General features: G+C 42.7%; 1 protein-coding gene across 1 annotated transcript in view; it reads left to right on the forward strand.

Moving 5' to 3' along the window:
- cps1 (carbamoyl-phosphate synthase 1, mitochondrial) overlaps nucleotides 1–14,436 on the forward strand; it is a 171,062-nt gene that overhangs the window by 94,946 nt on the left and 61,680 nt on the right. Inside the window, exons 20-22 of the mRNA XM_059967443.1 lie at nucleotides 482–658; nucleotides 9,153–9,271; nucleotides 13,871–14,012. Of these exons, the coding sequence (XP_059823426.1) occupies nucleotides 482–658; nucleotides 9,153–9,271; nucleotides 13,871–14,012 (438 nt within the window). The remainder of the gene's footprint in view (nucleotides 1–481; nucleotides 659–9,152; nucleotides 9,272–13,870; nucleotides 14,013–14,436) is intronic.

Consider the following 14,436-nt stretch of genomic DNA (forward strand, 5'->3'; position numbering starts at 1 on the left):
GAAGTGCCTCTTCTGGACTGAGTTAACATTTACATTGTGATGTTTATTTAGCTCAAACACAAAAATGTCAAAGATTAGTCAGTCTGAAAGATAGAGCACAAGGCATAGAACAAGAATAGGCCCTTTTGCCTACGATGGGGTGCCAAACAAATTAAGCTAAGGACTCCTAAGTAAATTAATCTTTTCTCCCTGTATATGGTCCATATCCCTCCTTTCAGATAAGTTGAATACTTTGATCCACAGCTATCTATCAGTGAATTGAACCTAGCTAATCAGACAGTAACTGGGAGCAGGAGAACAGTTCATAGCTGGGGTAGTACTTTCAGAGGGTAGGTTGACACTAATGATCATGATTTAATAGGTGACCAAGCATTGACCAAAGCCATTTGATGATGAGTTGTGTACACAGTCCCTCAGGATAGAAAATTACAAACTTTGTGTGTGAGTTGATCTGAGTCTGACCTCTGCTTGCATTGTCCAGGTAATGGCTATTGGCCGCACGTTTGAAGAAAGCTTCCAGAAGGCTCTAAGGATGTGTCATCCATCCGTGGAAGGCTTTGTTCCCCGTCTCCCCATGAAGAAGTCCTGGTCTGCTGATTTTGACCTGCAGAAAGATCTCTCTGTCCCATCCATAAACCGCATCTACTCCTTGGCAAAGGTAATGACCATGTTGCAACATAGCTACTGCTTGTCATTGGAAGTTCTACCACAGTATTTTCCAGAGAGATGTTTGTGGTCTTATTTTCTGAGCCCAATGCTAGGCTGAGGATCTTTTGTAATCACAGACCTTGTAGAATTGATCAGCGAAGACGAAACTCCCAACAATGGGTCCAGATGCTCTGTTCGTAAAGAACTGGGTGGGTGGGCCTAACTTAATACTCCCTGCTTGCTTCCACCAGAGGAGTGTGGAAATCTGGTGTATTCTCTCCACAAAAAGCTGTGGAAGCAGGAGGTGAATGAACATTTCAGTCAGAGGTGGATAGATTAGAGGATTAGAAGATCACAGTTTCAAGACAGTTGAGTTGATAATCATCTGTGCCAATCCAGGGAAGGTGACAGAGGGTGGCTTTGCATGGGGAATCTAGGCTGCCACTGCCCATGGACCCAAACGGCCGAGGATTGGAGAGAATGAACGGGAGAAGCCATTTGTGTGTTGGCCACTGTGCTATTTCCCAAAGGTGTTTTGACCCCCTTTCATAATGCTGGTGCGTTCAAGACACTTGCAGTTCCCTGAACGTTCTCTCCTCTGTGAAGCTGCTTGAATGCCGACGTTAGATTTAGCTGTCAGATAGATTGGCTTTTTGTTGAGAGGGCACTGTAAGTGCATGTCAGAGGAGCTTCTTCCATCATTCCGCAGTCCATGTCCCCAGAAAGCACACTGACCTTGGTACTTCAGTGAGTTCAACTAGACGGGTGATGTTGTGGAGGGCCAGCCTTCTCTCTCAGCACTTGACGGGTGTGAGTACCTCTGTCCGGGGAACACAACACTGCTTATGCTGTCCCATGTTGTGACAGCAGGGGTCACCCTCTCTCCATTAGAACTATACATTCCACTCTTTAGCTGGGTGCTAGTCTTTAACCATGTTGCCATATCCTCCTGAACTCCGTGATTAAGAGAGCGCAGGAACAGATTCTTAGATTTACCATGTCTGAATCAACCACTGTGCTGGTCTAACCAATCCCACTGACCTGCACATGGTCCCTATCCTTCAATTCCCAGATTTTTCTGCTCAACTTTCCAACTGATCTATATCCTACTGTATCTTTTGTTGGTGGTTTGACCCCCCCCCTAATCAGCTCTGTCCATGCTCTTTACACCCCTCATCTTGCTTCAGCCTAATTTATGTACACTTTATTAGGTACACCTGTACACCTGCTCATTAATGCAAATATCTAATTAGCCAATCACTTGGCAGCAACTCAATGCATAATAGCAGGCAGACATGGTCAAGAAGTTCAGTTGTTTTTCAGACTAAACACCAGAATTGGGAAGAAATGTGATCTAAATGACTTTGATCATAGAATGTATTTTGCTGCTTGACGGGATGGTTTGAGTATCTCAGAAACTGCCGATCTAGAATTTGAACACACAGCAGAGTTTACAGAGAATGGTGCGAGAAACAAAAAGCATCCAATGAATGGCAGTTCTGTAGGCAAAACTGCATTGTTAATGAGGGAGGTCAGAGGAGAATGGCAAACCGGTTCAAGCTGACATGAAGGTGACAAGTAACTCAAATAACCACGCGTTATAGCAGTGGTGTGCAGAAGAGCATCTCTGGATGCACAACACATCGAACCTTGAAGTGGATGAGCTACAGCAGCAGAAGGCCACAGACATACACCTATTTTCCTCTTTATTAGTTACAGGAAGTACCTAATAAAGCGGCCCTCTGTGTAAATCTACTCCTTAGGGAGGTAGGCTGAGAAATGGACAACGGATCTCAGCTTAGATAAGTGTAAGGTGATGCATTTTGGACATTCAAACCAGGGTAGGACCTATACTGTGAATGGCAGGGCACTGATAAAATGTCATTGAACAGAGGAATTTAGGGGTAAAAGTGCACAGTTTGCTGAAAGTGGCCATGTAAGTAGACATAGTGATGAAGGTGTTTAGCACACTGGCCTTCATCAGTCGGGGCATTCTTTAAGAGTAAGGACATTATGTTGCAGTTACACAAGTCATTGGTGACACTCCACTGGCTGCATTGTATACAGTTTTGGTTACCATGTTATTGGAAAGACATTGTTAAGCGGGAGAGGGTACAGAAGAGATTTATGAGAATGATGTCAGAGCTAGAGGGCCTGAGTTATTGGGAGAGGTTAGTCAGACTGGATCTTTATTCCTTGGAGCATAGGAGAATGTGATGTGTCCGCATAGTGTTTATAAAATATTGAGGGGTATGGATAAGACGGACGGTCATAGTCTTTACCCCAGAGGGGAGTCTAAAACTAAGGGCACTGCCACAAGGTGGGGGAGGGCAAGATTTAAAAGAAACCTAAATGGTAACTACTTAAATCAGAGGGTAGTAAGTACCTAGAATGAATTTCCAGGGGAAGTGGCTGAGGTAGGTACGATTAAAACATTTAAGAGGCATTTGGATCCGTGCATGGAGTAGAGGAGATTGCTGTGGTTGGCCTCCACTAGTGGGCCGAAGGGCCTGTTCCCATGCTCTATTACTACATGATTCTACTGAATATAGAATGTAGAGCTGAACAGAACATGAATGGGCCCTTCTGCCCTTGACGTTAGTCTGATATAATTGAACTAGTAATTAAAAGCCTACTGAACTCGTCCCTTCTGAATCTAAATGGCTAAGTCACCGTGGATCCCATGCACCTGTCTTATGGATGAACCAACCATGTGAGAATGACCTTGAAATATATATTGTTGTCTTCTCTTCAGCCGTGCACTAGTTTCATTATGTTTGTTTTGTCATTCATTTTGCACAAGTATGAGTTATTTATAATTTGCATTTATTGACCATAACACCATTAGACGTGGGCAGCAGAATTGGGCCACCTGGCCCATTGAGAGCACTTCACCATTCAGCCATGGCTGATCTATTAACCCTCTCAACCCATCGTCCTGCCTTCTCCCCATAACCTCTGGCACCCTTACTAATAAAATAACAATCAATCTCTGCTTTAAATATACCCAAATGACTTGGCCTCCATGGCTGTCTGTGGCAATGAATTCCACAGATTCCCCAGCCTCTGGCTAAAGAAATTCCTCCTCATGAATCTGTTCTTCCTCTTTTGAAGCAATATTTGTTGTCATACTGTGCTGCTGGTAACGTAACATTTGTGCCCTGTGCATACATGCCTGCACCAATAAACTTGAACTTGTTCTAGCCCTAGTCCTGGTAACAAGGAGAAACAAACAAATTGTAGAAGTTGGGGTAAGGTGCAGTAGGAGAAGAGGCTGAGCCTGTTGAGAGCTCAGTATCTGCTGCTGATGTTGGCACCTCCACCCCTTATTTTCAGTCATTTTATGGTTTGAGTCAAAGTGAGAGAGGAAGTCTCTCACTCTTCAGAAGCCATTACTCAATCCATGCTCTGTTTCACAGGCCAGTCATTTTCATTTACCCCTGGTTTTCAGGAACTATCTGATGTTTTCTTTGTGCAGGGCTGGGTGCGTATCTCGTTCCTGATTTATAGAATTGGTAGAAAGGAGGCCATTCAGTTCATTGATCTTTTGCCTGCCCTTTGTCACCCACTCACCCTTTGCTTTCTCCCCCAATATTTTGCCCAGGGGACAAGCTCCCTACCTCCCCCCACCTCCCCCCAGAAAGTAGACCATCTTTTTACCTCTGCACTCTGACTCTAGGCTGATGCTACTCCAATGGGTCTAAGCTTTGGTGATTAAGCTATTCTGTGAACAGACACCTACTGAAAACACAGATCAGCATATCCTCTGAGCTGAGTGAGTTGTTTATATATAAATTTTTTAATTGAATTTTCGAATGGTTACAGAAGGAAAAAATTATCAACCCTTCTCCCCCCCCCCCCCCAACATATCCCTGTAGAAGGAGAAAAAAAAAGAAAGAAAGAAAGAGTGCCTGGATATCGGAAGATCCCCACATGCTCCATGGAGTTCATAATAGATTTAGTATATATATTTATTTCTTTCCCCAAATAACCAATAATTTTATCTTCGGAGCACCTATATATTTAATCCTATCTTTTGTAAATAAGGGTGCCAAATTTTCAGAAATATTTCATATTTATCTCTTAAAGTATAAGTATTTTTTTCAAATGGAATGCAGCTAAAAGCTATATCTATTTTCATTTTCTTAATGTATGTTAAAATTCTTTTTCTTTTCACCAGTCCATTAAGCCCATTAACATTAAAACTTAAAAAATTCAGTAAATTAGTCATTATTTTTAACTCCAGTCTATAGTAGTAACTAACTTTTCAACTTCCCTAGTACCTTGGGGAATCTTTTTTAAAAGTCTCTGTGTTGCTATGTGTCTCCCCCACCCCCCGATTGACCAGGCAAAGAAAGAAAGTTTAAAGAAAAATAGATTATAAAGAAAAAAACCCAAAATACTCCCCTACTAATGTTGTGAATAAAAAAAAAACATATTACCCCCCTCCGTTGTACGGGTCATGGCAATCGCCATGATTACACACGTGAATCCCGTAGCAATCAATCCAAAGTTCCCCCAGCTCCCCCGTAATATTAAAAAGTATATATAAGAGAAGAAAAAATAATATCACTACTCTCGATTAATATTTCTCAAATTTTTACCTTTCTCCCCCTGTATCATATAATTAAGAATATATTTAAATATTCTTCTGTCCTTTAACATCCATCAACTCCATTCTCTGTCCCTGTCTTCATCTTTAATCCATTTCACTTTTAAATCTTTGGCTGTTAGCGAATCTTTTGGGAGTTCTTGTGCAAATTCTTCCGCATCCCGATAATCAGTAAAAGATCTTCTTTTTCCGTCATCCAAAAAATTATCAGGTTTGCCGGGTGGCGCAATATAAATTTATAACCCTTTTCCCATAAAACTTTTTTAGCTGCGTTAAATTCCTTCTTTCTCTTTAAAAGGTCATAACTTATATCTGGATAGAAAAGAACTGTTTTCCCTTCTATCATCAATGGCCCATTTCTCTTTCTGGCACGTTGGACAGCCGTCTTCAGGATCTTTTCTTTATCTTGATATCTTAAGCATTTTATCAAGATTGATCGTGGGTTTTGATCAACTTTAGGTCTTGATCTTAAGGCTCTGTGAGCCCTTTCAATTTCAATTAACTGGGTTCCTTCTTCCATTTCCAAAATCTCCAGTATCCATTTTTGAAAAAAATGTATTGGATCCTCTCCCTCGATAACTTCTTTAAGTCCAACAATCTTAATATTATTTCGTCTGCTAAAATTTTCAGGTACATCCACTTTTTCCAACAACCATTTTCTTTCTGATGTCCAGGCAGAAATATTATCTTCCATCTTATTCACTCTATCAATGGTGTCTCCCGTTGTTTCTTTCAAGTTTTTAATTTCCTTGTCCATTTTGTCCTGTCTTTCCATCATTTTATCAAACATAATCTTCATATTTTTAATATTTTTTATTACTTTTAATGCTTTTAATTCATGCATTATTTGCACCAAAGATTTTTATGTCTCCAATATCACCTCCAACCTCTTCCTGTTGCTCTTCTTTGTTTGCCTCTTCATCTTCGTCTGATTTATCCAGAGAATCTGATTCCACCTCATATTCACTTTCAGTTCCGATCATAGCTGGAATTTGTAGTTTGGGTTGCTCGTGTTTGCGCATGCCCCTTCCTTCACACATGCACAATTCCTCTTGCTCTTCTTTTTTAGAATCGGTTGATGTTGCCGCAGTTTCCTGTTCTGTATCGCCAGAGGTAAAATGCGCTTGAACCCGAGGCTCTTTCATGGCGGCCGGCCTTGATTCTTTCCCAACTTGTATTATCTTCAAAGTAGTAGTTTTCTTCTGCTTCTGTTTAGGAGACATATCTTAAGACAATCCTGAGTAGTTTATAAGTAATTTTTAAAAAGTATTTACTAACTTTTCTTCACTTAAACATTATTTTACTGTTTTTTTACGGGAGAGCTGGATTTCCTTGTCTCGATCCTACGTCATCACGTGACGTCCCCAGTGAGTTGTTTATTTAGACCAAGTCATTCCTTTCTGGTACCTCCGCCATTCCGGCTGTATTCTGCAGAGAGAGACTGAGATAACTTCTGATGACCTTTATCAGAGGAAGTGTTTTCTGTCCTGGGGCTCCAGCTTTGTACCGTTAGCTTCACCTTCACCCCATCCAGCACCTTGGTTGCCCATGCTTCTCCTGTCCTCAGTGGCAGTGTCAAAGTAAATTTATTATCAAAGTATACCATCACTAAGGACCCCCTTCACCCAGGACATGTCTTCCTCTCATTGGTACCATTACAGAGGAAGCACAGAAGCCTGAAAACACACATTCAACATTTGAGGAACAGCTTCTTCCCCCCTACCATCAGATTTCTGAATGGACAATAAACCTATAAACACTACCTCACTATTTATTTAATTATATGTCACTGGAATTTATAGTTTAAAAAAAAAATTATTATACCATACTGTTGACGTAAAACAACGAATTTCATGACCTACAGTTTATCAGTGATACTAAACCTGATTCTGATCGAACAAACTCACAGCTGCTTTTCCACTTCCACACTGTATCCCTTGATTCTTCTCAGAACATAGAAATATACAACGCATTACAGGCCCTTTGGCCCACAATGTTGTGCTGACCATGTAACATACTCTAGAAGCTGCCTAGAGTTTCCCTACCACATAGCCCTCTAATTTTCTAAGTTCCATGTACCTACCTAGGAGTCCCTTAAAAGAACCTATTGTATCTACCTTTACCACCTTTGCTGGCAGTGCATTCCATGCATTCACCACTCTGTGTATGAAAAATGTGCCTCTGATATCCCCCTTGTACCTACTTCCATGCACCTTAAAACTATGCCCCCTTGTGTTAGCCATTTCAGCCCTGGGAAAAAGCCTCTGACTATCCACACAATCAATGCCTCTCATCATCTTATGCACCTCTATCAGGTCACCTCTTTCCAGAAATGTGTTGAATGCAGTTAATGACCAGGGCCTCTGCTGCTCACCAGAACAGAAAATTCCCAAAAGCGTCATCACCACCTCAGCCCTGAACAGCCTATTTGTTGTCCTGAGACTGTGAGCCTTGGTTCCTGACGCCTTGGACAAGGGAAACCCCCTCTCTGTGTTGAGCTTGTTGAACACATTTAATTGGTGCAAGTTTTAGTAAGCTCTGTAGAACTGAGATCCAGTCTATTTAATTTTTCCACTTATCACTGACCCACTGTACCAAAATCCTATTATGTGTATTACAGGTGCAGTCCCTTTATAGCAAATATATCTGCGTTTATGTTAAAGAGGTTAAAACAGTGCTGTGTCTCGCAGTGAGTTCTCAAGTTATAGGAAGACAATTTTGTTTGTGTACTCAAATCATCTCGTAACAAAGGCCAACTTACCCTGTTTAATTGCCTTCCTCACTTGCATTTCAGCCTTAAGTGACTTGCAAACAGGGACATCTAGGTCCTCTGAACTTCATTTCCCAGTATTGGTGATTCCTTTACTCCCTCTAGTCTTGCCCACTATGTTTGGTGCTGCAGATGTGGCCTCCTCTACATTAATGAGACCAAGCACAGAGCAGGTAAACGTGTCAGTGAGCACCTGCACTCTGTTCACCAGACCTTCTGGATCTCCGGAATGCCATCTGTTTTAATTTCCCTTCCCGATTTCCTCAATGAAACATCTGTCTTGACCTCCTTCGCTGGCAGGGTGAGTCCAGACACAAACTACAGGAGCAGCACAATGACATGAGTATTTCAGTTATCCACCTTCACTGGACCATCCTCCTCTGTTAATTTATCTCTCTTTCTAGCCCTCTTACACACACTCCTCTTTCCCAGTCCCCCATCTGCCACCCTAGCCCTTAGTTTTCCAGATTTTTTTTGTCTTCCCCTGCCACCCCCACAACCCCCCCCCCCCAGGCTCTGCCCATCACCCATACACTACACATTCTCTGTAGCTTTTTTGTGGTCCTGTGCAGTGGCCCCTCCATTCCAGACGGTGATGCAACCATTTCGAATGCTCCACATGGTACACTTGTAGAAATTTGCTAGAGTCTTTGGTGACACAACAAATTCCCTCAGACTCCTAATGAAATATAACCACTATCATGCTTTCTTCATAACAGTATCAGTATGTTGGGCTCAGAATAGATCCTCAGAGATGTTGACACCCAGAAACTTGAAGATGCACACCCTTTCCACTACTGATCCCTCGATGAGGACTGGTGTGTCATCCTCTTCCGGAAGTCCACAATCAATTCCTTGGTCTTAATGACATTGTCACTGCAGCACCATTTAACCAGCTGATCTATCTTATCTTGTCAGCATCAGCGATTCTGTCAATTGCAGTTACGTCTTTGGCGAATTTATAAATGGCATTTGCACTGTGCCTAGACACACAGCTTATGTCTCATGGTGCTGTGATTTGGACTGAACTTGTCACTGGCATTGGGACACAACCCATATTTCCCACTTCTTCCTATATTGTCTGATTGCTGACTGCTGTGGCCTGTTTCTCATTCTCTGCAGGCATTACACAGTGGTATCTCAGTGGATGAGATCTACGACCTGACTGCTATCGACAAGTGGTTCCTCTACAGACTTAAGCAGATCGTCACTTTGGAGAAAGAACTGTACAAACACAACAGGTAGCTGTGCCCAGCATTGCCATGATTTGTCAGATTAACATGTGTTCATGACATTTAATGTATGGTAACAGCTGTTAACATGGCCATTGATAGGATGACCTTATAGTTGATGAACTAACACAATTTGATATTTACTAGGACCACTCAGCTCCAGATCTTGTTAGTTGACCCAAACATTCCAGAAGAGCTGATTTCTGGGGCTAAGGTGAGGATAGCTGGCTTTGAAGTCAAGTCAGCATTGGACTGAGTTTGGCACCTCTGGGCCGTGGACTGACGGAAATATTCACAAGAAGGATGGTGCTCAGTTGGTGTTGCTCCCCAGCGGCTCCTGCCTTTGTCTTTCTCAGTGGGAGAGGTTGCAGGTTTGGGAGATACTGTTGGAGTGGTCTGGGTGAGTAACTGCAGAGCATTTTGTGAATGGTGTACCTACCATTTAAACAGAATTTTTTTTACAAATGCAAGAGATGCTGCAGATGCTAGAAATTGGGAGTAACAGACACAAAATTGTGGAAGAACTCAGCAAGTCAAGCAGCATCTATGGAAAGGAATAAGCAGTCGACATTTCGGGTCGAAACTCTTCACCAGGACTGGAGAGAAAGAGGGAAGAGACCAGAATAAGGTGGTGAGGGAGGGTAAGGAATGCAGACGAGAAGGTGGTAGGTGAGCCTAGGTGAGGGGGAAGTTTGGTGGGTGGGGGAGAGGGGGATGAAGCGAAAAGCTGGGAGGTGAAAGGTGGAAAACATAAATGGCGCAAGAGAAGGAATTTGATAGCAGAGGAGACTGGACCACGGGAGAAAGGGAAGGAAGAGGGGATCAAGGGAGAGGTGATAGTGAGGTGATAGGTGAGGAGAAGAAAAGTTGGAGGAGGGGAGCCAAAGTGGGGAAAGGAAGAAGCGTGAATATTTGGTGGGAGGGGGTGTTGGGGGATTACAGATGTTAGAGAAATTGATGTTCATGTATCCATTTAGAGGCTACCCAGATGGAATATTAGCTGTTGCTCCTCCAACATGAGTTTGGCCTCATCATGGCAGTAGAAGAGGCTTTGGACCAAAATGTCATAATGGGAATAGCGACTGGAATTTGAATGGTTGAACACTGGGAAATTGCACTTCTTGTGGACAAAGTGAAGGTGTTCAACAACGTAGTCACCAATTCAATGTAGGGTCTCACCGACACTGATGAGTGTCGAGTGCTGTGACCACACTCATCCAGACAAGACACACTCTTGACTTGAACCTTGCAAATGGTAGTATGGACTTGTTACTCAGTCACTGCAGGAGCCCTGGTCCCCAACCTGCTCTTGTAGTCTCAAACACGAAGAAATCTGCAGATGCTGGAAATTCAAGCAACTTACACAAAATGCTGATGGAATGCAGCAGGCCAGGCAGCATCTGTAGGACTAAGCACAGTTGACGTTTTGGGCCAAGACTCTTCCTGTGGAATCCTGATGAAGGGTCTCGGCCTGAAATGTCGACTGTGCTTCTTCCTATAGATGCTGCCTGGCCTGCTGTGTTGCATCAGCATTTTGCGTGTGTTGCTTGTAGTCCCAATATTTGTATGGTTAGTCCAGATCCAATCCAGGACATCAGTGACCTGCAAGGAGGCAATTGTGAGAGCATTAAATGAGGGGCAGGTAGTTTTGCTCCCTTTTGTTGGTGATGAGCATTACCTGGACATTTTAGTGCACAAATACCACTTATCAGCCCATGCAAGAAGAACTATACCGCTTAATTTGCTGAGGAGCTGTGTGTAGAAATGAACTCAATAGTTGATGCAATGCATCCGGGCTTTTAGGTGCTACACAAGAGATTGTTAAAATAAGTCGAGCTCAAGGGATTGAGGGACTAATCTGAAGTGAATTGTTATTCCCATTAACCTTGGAATAAAAGCAGGACATTTCCAGACCTGCAGCTTGTGAGCAGTGAATTGTTGTGGGATAGGTTTAACTATCCTGAAGGGTAGCTTGCAAAGCTCCATTAACTGCCAGGCCGTTTTTAGGTCAGTGGAGGAAATTGGAGCATCTGGAGGAAATCCACACAGTCTTGGGAAGAATATGGAAGCTCAACGTGGACAGTACAGTGGTCAGGACTTTGGCTGTCTGCACTCCAAGTCAATGAATTGGATGACGGGGTCAGGTGTGATCTGCACTGTTCAAAGCTAATGACTGTGTGTTGTGTGGATGTGTGATATAGAGGAGCTTCAGGGTATTGGAGACAGGCCAAAAAATAGGTAAGGGCATGGAATGTCGAACATAACAGGTAAAAATATGACATCATCTTCAGAAAAAACACAGAAATGTAGTTTACTTTGAAAAAAGGTGAGAGGTAGAAAGGAGTTGATGGGGTCTAGATACACAGATGATTGCAAGTTACAGGGTAGGTCAAGCTAATGATTAGGAAGGCAGAAGGTACACTGCCTTTCGTTGCAAGACCAGGAGTGACTTGGTGGGACTCCTGTGACAAGGTTCAGTCCTGACCTCTTCTACTATGGGAGCTTCCACATTCTCCCTGTGACCATGTGGATTTCCTCCAGATGCTCCTGTTTTCTCCCATGACCTAAAAATGTGCTGGAAGGTGAAATAATTAATAAAGCAATTAGTCAGTTAAAAGCACAGAAATGGGACGGACCGTGTTGAGATCCCTGTCAGCAATGTTGCCTTGTAAACTGTGGTGGAGGGAGGAGGGGAGCATTTTGAGAGCCCTCGGGGAGGGGTTGGGACAGGTGGCGTTAGTGGTACAGATTGGAAAAACACAAGAGCTACCACAAGGTTTCAGTGTGGAGATGTCCTAGAGACACCCAGGCAAATCAGTGAACTCTTTGATTCTAATGGCTAACCTGATGCCTAAGATAGTGACAGAGGTGAAGCACGGGAAAGTCGGAGCACAGTGCAAATTAGCAATAAGACGAGGGGACTACAGGGTTGTGTATGAAACAGATCAGAATCAGGTTTAATGTCACTGGCATATAGATATGTCATGAATTTGTTGTTTTGCAGTAGCAGTACAATACAAAAAATACTGTAAATTACAATAAGAAATATATATTAAAATAAATTTAAAAAGTAGAGCAGAAGGAGAGTAAAAATCATGAGGTAGTGTTCATGGGTTGGTTCATTGTCCATTCAGAAATCTGATGGCTGAGGGGGAAGAATCTGTTTCTAAAATGTTGAGTGTGTGTCTTCAGGCTCCTGTACCTTCTCCTTGATGGTAGTAATGAGAAGAGAGCATGTCCTTTGTGATAGGGGTCCTGATTGATTGATGTTGCCTTTCTAAGGCATCACCTTTTGAAGAAATCCTCGATGCTGGGGAGGCTCCTGTCCATGATTGAGGTGGCTTCTACGTACCAGCACTAACAGTCTACAATGAACTGAAAAAAGGGGGACGAGCAGAACTGAAACAATGGCTATCCTACTGACCCACCAAGAGATGGGAATGTGTTGACCCATCCCAGAGCTACACCTCTGATTTGGTAGAATTGAGTGCAGTCACTGAGCTGCTGAAATTGAGAATTAATTCTGTCAATCCAAGAGGGACATTGCTGAGGCATCTGTCCAAGTAGAGCAACTGATCCTGTGTTTGCTGATTGTGCAGTTTCGGTTCTCATCTCTGGCGGCTTTCCCAGAGTCAGAACTTCACAGAACAGAAGCTGGATGTGGTCATTTATTTTCAACACCATATGGTGGGTGCCTGGAGTGAGTTGTGGTCGTGGATTTGGCTATGTGCAATGTGACAAGCTTGCAAAATGGTTTCCAGTCCTTTCTCTTCCTATTTCTCTTTTTTTCAATTCCAGTTCTATAATTACATAGCTTCTTGTCCAGGAATTTTAATTTGCTTTTGGTAATCCTAGATCTACGTTCTATTGATATCATCTCTTGTCTTGTGGAATAAATGAATCCCAATTATTTCCAAAGGAAACTATGACATGGCAGATGCTGGAGATAAGAAATAGAAAAGCAAAATGCTGCGAACAGTCAGTAGGCCATGGAGTATCTACAGAAAGAGGAACAAAGCTAATGGCTCAGGCTGAAACTCTGCTTTAAGCATGTTCTACAGTTGCTGCTTGACATGCCACAGATACATAAATGTAGAACAGTACAGCGCAGGAACCATGTCTGAACTAATGATGCTGCCGGTCATACTACTCTGCTTACATATTGTCATATCTTTCCGTTCCCTGGCTGTTCATATGCCTGCCTAAATGCCTCCGAAGAATTTCTGTTGAATCTACTTTAACCACCACTCCTGATATTTCATTCCAGGCGCCCACCACTCTGTAGAAAAAAAATTACATCATGAGCCTCCTTTAAACAATCCCACACCTCACCTTAAAGCTACGCATGTCGTTTATTATTTGGTAATCTCCCCTGAACCTACCTAGTTTTCTTGGTTGCGCTCCCCTGAAACTTGCTAGGTTAATCGAAATGTTACTATAAAACACTGTCTTTTTTATATATGAAAAACCTAAATTAAAAAAATTTTGTAGTAACCCATATTATCAATTCTACCTTATAATACAGGTGAAAGGTTTCCTAATGAAGTGATTTGGTTTAATGTAACTTCTAGACTTAGCATGATAAAAAGCTGTGATTTCTTTCACTAGTGAAACCATCTCTGATGCACTGCTATTAAAGGCAAAACAAGATGGGTTTTCAGACCGCCAGATTGGAAACTGCATTGGTCTCAGTGAACTTGATGCAAGGAAACTGAGGATATCGAGGAACATCAAACCACAGGTTAAGCAGGTGGGTGAATTTTTCTTTGCGTGGTGGAGCTGTGCCCGTCATTGTTGTCAGTGGTGCAGAATGAGTGGGGTGGAAGGCTCTGGTGTCAGTACTCAAAAGTAGGAATGTGCAGACACATTTAGTCTGTCAGATATGGACTTTCGCTTTGTGGTGGTCTTGACTCCCAGTTCACCTTTGACCATTGAAGTTCACTCCTTGGCTTTACTCTACCCTTTTTCCAGCTATCAAGTTGCTGACGTCCTCGTGCTGCTCCATTCGGATACGCTTAATGCTCCCCTGGAATTCCTATCCCATGTCTCTTCCCTTACAAAATGGTGCCTTGAGCCTAACACTTTCCTCATCGTCCTTCAGTAGCTCTTAGGACTTTATCATGCGCTGAAGAGCCTCATACATACAAAAGTTAAGTGGAACAGAGCTGCAGACA

This window comes from Hypanus sabinus, chromosome 4, assembly GCF_030144855.1.
Source record: "Hypanus sabinus isolate sHypSab1 chromosome 4, sHypSab1.hap1, whole genome shotgun sequence".
NCBI lineage: Eukaryota > Metazoa > Chordata > Chondrichthyes > Myliobatiformes > Dasyatidae > Hypanus > Hypanus sabinus.